The sequence below is a fragment of the Penaeus chinensis genome, chromosome 11 (genome assembly GCF_019202785.1).
Source record: "Penaeus chinensis breed Huanghai No. 1 chromosome 11, ASM1920278v2, whole genome shotgun sequence".
Classification (NCBI taxonomy): domain Eukaryota; kingdom Metazoa; phylum Arthropoda; class Malacostraca; order Decapoda; family Penaeidae; genus Penaeus; species Penaeus chinensis.
This window is the reverse complement of record NC_061829.1, coordinates 7,711,222-7,713,721: the sequence shown is the minus strand read 5'-3', so window position 1 is coordinate 7,713,721 and position 2,500 is coordinate 7,711,222. Positions and strand designations below refer to the sequence as shown.

At 34.7% G+C, this 2,500-nt stretch overlaps 1 protein-coding gene across 9 annotated transcripts in view; it reads right to left on the bottom strand.

Annotated features, from left to right (window-relative positions):
* The window catches only part of LOC125030569 (heat shock factor protein-like), a 46,811-nt gene that overhangs the window by 14,575 nt on the left and 29,736 nt on the right, over positions 1-2,500 (bottom strand). For all 9 annotated transcript variants that reach the window (XM_047620687.1, XM_047620688.1, XM_047620690.1 and 6 more), the window contains one exon: positions 2,365-2,391. In XM_047620687.1, coding sequence (XP_047476643.1) covers positions 2,365-2,391 — 27 coding nt within the window. The remainder of the gene's footprint in view (positions 1-2,364; positions 2,392-2,500) is intronic.

Below are 2,500 nucleotides of genomic sequence, written 5' to 3'. Positions count from 1 at the left end.
TATTATCATTTTGCTAATAATATCAATATTATAATGGTTATTAGTATAATCATTGCTAATAGAACATCTATTCTTAATATCAGATTTTATCAAGATGATAATAAAAATAATTATATAATATTCAATAAAACCCTAAAAATTATCAGAACTACATTAAAGGACTAGGTTTTTATATACCAGACACAAATAAACTCTCCAAATGCACTCTAAAATTGGAATGAACTATTACAATATGAATGATCAATAAACATTTAACCCAATGCTGCCGGGGAAAATGAATAAAAAATGGGGGAAAAATGCTGAGCTCCTTTTCTATATTTTTTTGTGAAATGTCTCTGCACATAGAAGGCTTTGCTAGTGCTTAGCCACAAAGGAGTCAATTAGTAGACCTTCTGACCTTACGTGATTTGAAATGGCGGGAAAAATGTATTTTTTACTAGTGCTATGAATATTGATGGTGTTATTTTTATTACAAACATTATAATTACTATAATGTTATAAGCATTAGTAACAGCAAAATAAGATAACGTAATATATTTTCAGAAATCAAAGAAAAGGGTGAATGGGCGAGACAGGCAGTACTTGTAATTGGCTCATTGGTGACTTAGTACAAGTGAAGACATCTATGTGTAAAAACAATTAAACAAGTAACTTACAGTGGGCATAACACGTACGTACACATCATGCCCGTTGGCATTGGGTTAAGGAAAAGCATATACGAAGCATTGGAATACAAACTATACTTAAAAAATCCTGTGTGCAAGTGTGACTTGTTGAAGGCTCATTGATGTCAGAAATATCAGGGAGCAATAACAGTATTTCCAATTATTCACATAATGAAGTCTCTTAATTCCCCAACACATAATAAAATACCATGTGTAATATTAGTGATCAAGAGGCCTCTATTCAATTATTATCATTATTATCATTATTTTAGTTATCGTTGTTATCATTATCATTACCATCACTATCATCATCAGCAGCAATAATATTGTGACTGTCATTGTTGTAATTATCACTATCATCCACATTATCCTCACTACCAAAACATGCACAGGGAATTACTTGCAGATAACCACTTGAGAGGCAGATTAAAAGTCCAGGAAACTTATAGTTATGCCACCCTCTATGCAAGTAAGAGATACAGAGGTAGGTAGATAAGATACATAAATAGATAATAGAGAGTGAGAGAGAAAGAGAAGGAGGAAGAGAAAAAGAGAGGGGGAGGGAGGGGAGCGAGAGAGAGAGAGAGAGAGAGAGAGAGAGAGAGAGAGAGAGAGAGAGAGAGAGAGAGAGAGAGAGAGAGAGAGTGAGAGAGAGAGAGAGAGAGAGAGAGAGAAAGAGTGAGATTATTGGCACAATACTACTCTAAAGGCTGTTGAATAAATCACATTATAATAGCTACCACACAATTTAACAATCAAACAATAGCATTCCAAGTGAGCCATGCACCTATCCACACCTTAGGGAATGGTGTGGATGGGTGAATGGAAGGTGTGTATGTACATATGTACATTTGTACAAACATACACATACATAACAACACACACATGTGTGCAGGGAAGTGCACACATGCATATGCACAGGGAAGTGCACACATGCATATGCACACGCACATGCACATGCGTACACACACATGTGCACGCACACGCACGCACACACACACACACACACACACACACACACACACACACACACACACACACACACACACACACACACACACACATACACACACACACACACTTTTTTATAATTGGCTCATATCACATTCATTTGGTATAACATTTTTTAATGAAATAGAAAATGACTGTCATTACTACTATCAACATCTTTATATGCAAGAACATTAAAACTGTAGCTCCACTTACTGGTGTTGTGCATTTTACATATGGCTTCTGGTTACTACTCCATCACCATCATGATACAACAATGGGGGTATAGCACTGGTGAGGTTCTTACACATGTTAAAAACTATTAAACAGCTGTTCTTTTAACAACTGTATATTCCTACCTACCCTATTCTCCCTATTAACCAGTTATTAACTGATAAGGGTAATTCTGAAAAAGAACTGATGAAGACGACGACAAAAAAAAAAAAAAAAAAAAAAAAAAAAAAAAAAAAAAAAAAAAAAAAAAAAAAGGCCTGAAATTTCTTTCTCTTGCTATTATAATTTCTTTCATGTAAATCTTTCATGCAAAGATGTAACTGGTTAGCTTTTTCCAAAGAGCAAGTGAGAGAGAGAGAGAGAGAGAGAGAGAGAGAGAGAGAGAGAGAGAGAGAGAGAGAGAGAGAGAGAAAGCCAATGCTCTAAAGTAGGTTACCATATAACATATTAATACATAAAAGCAGCTAATATTTACCCTCCACTTGTTGATCCTTTTGCATTCCTGAATATAAAAGAAAAGTATCTTAGGCACACAGAATATACAGCACAGGATTTATCATCAGGTTTACTACTGAAACTGTGAAATCACAATGAAACAATTTTCTTTTTAT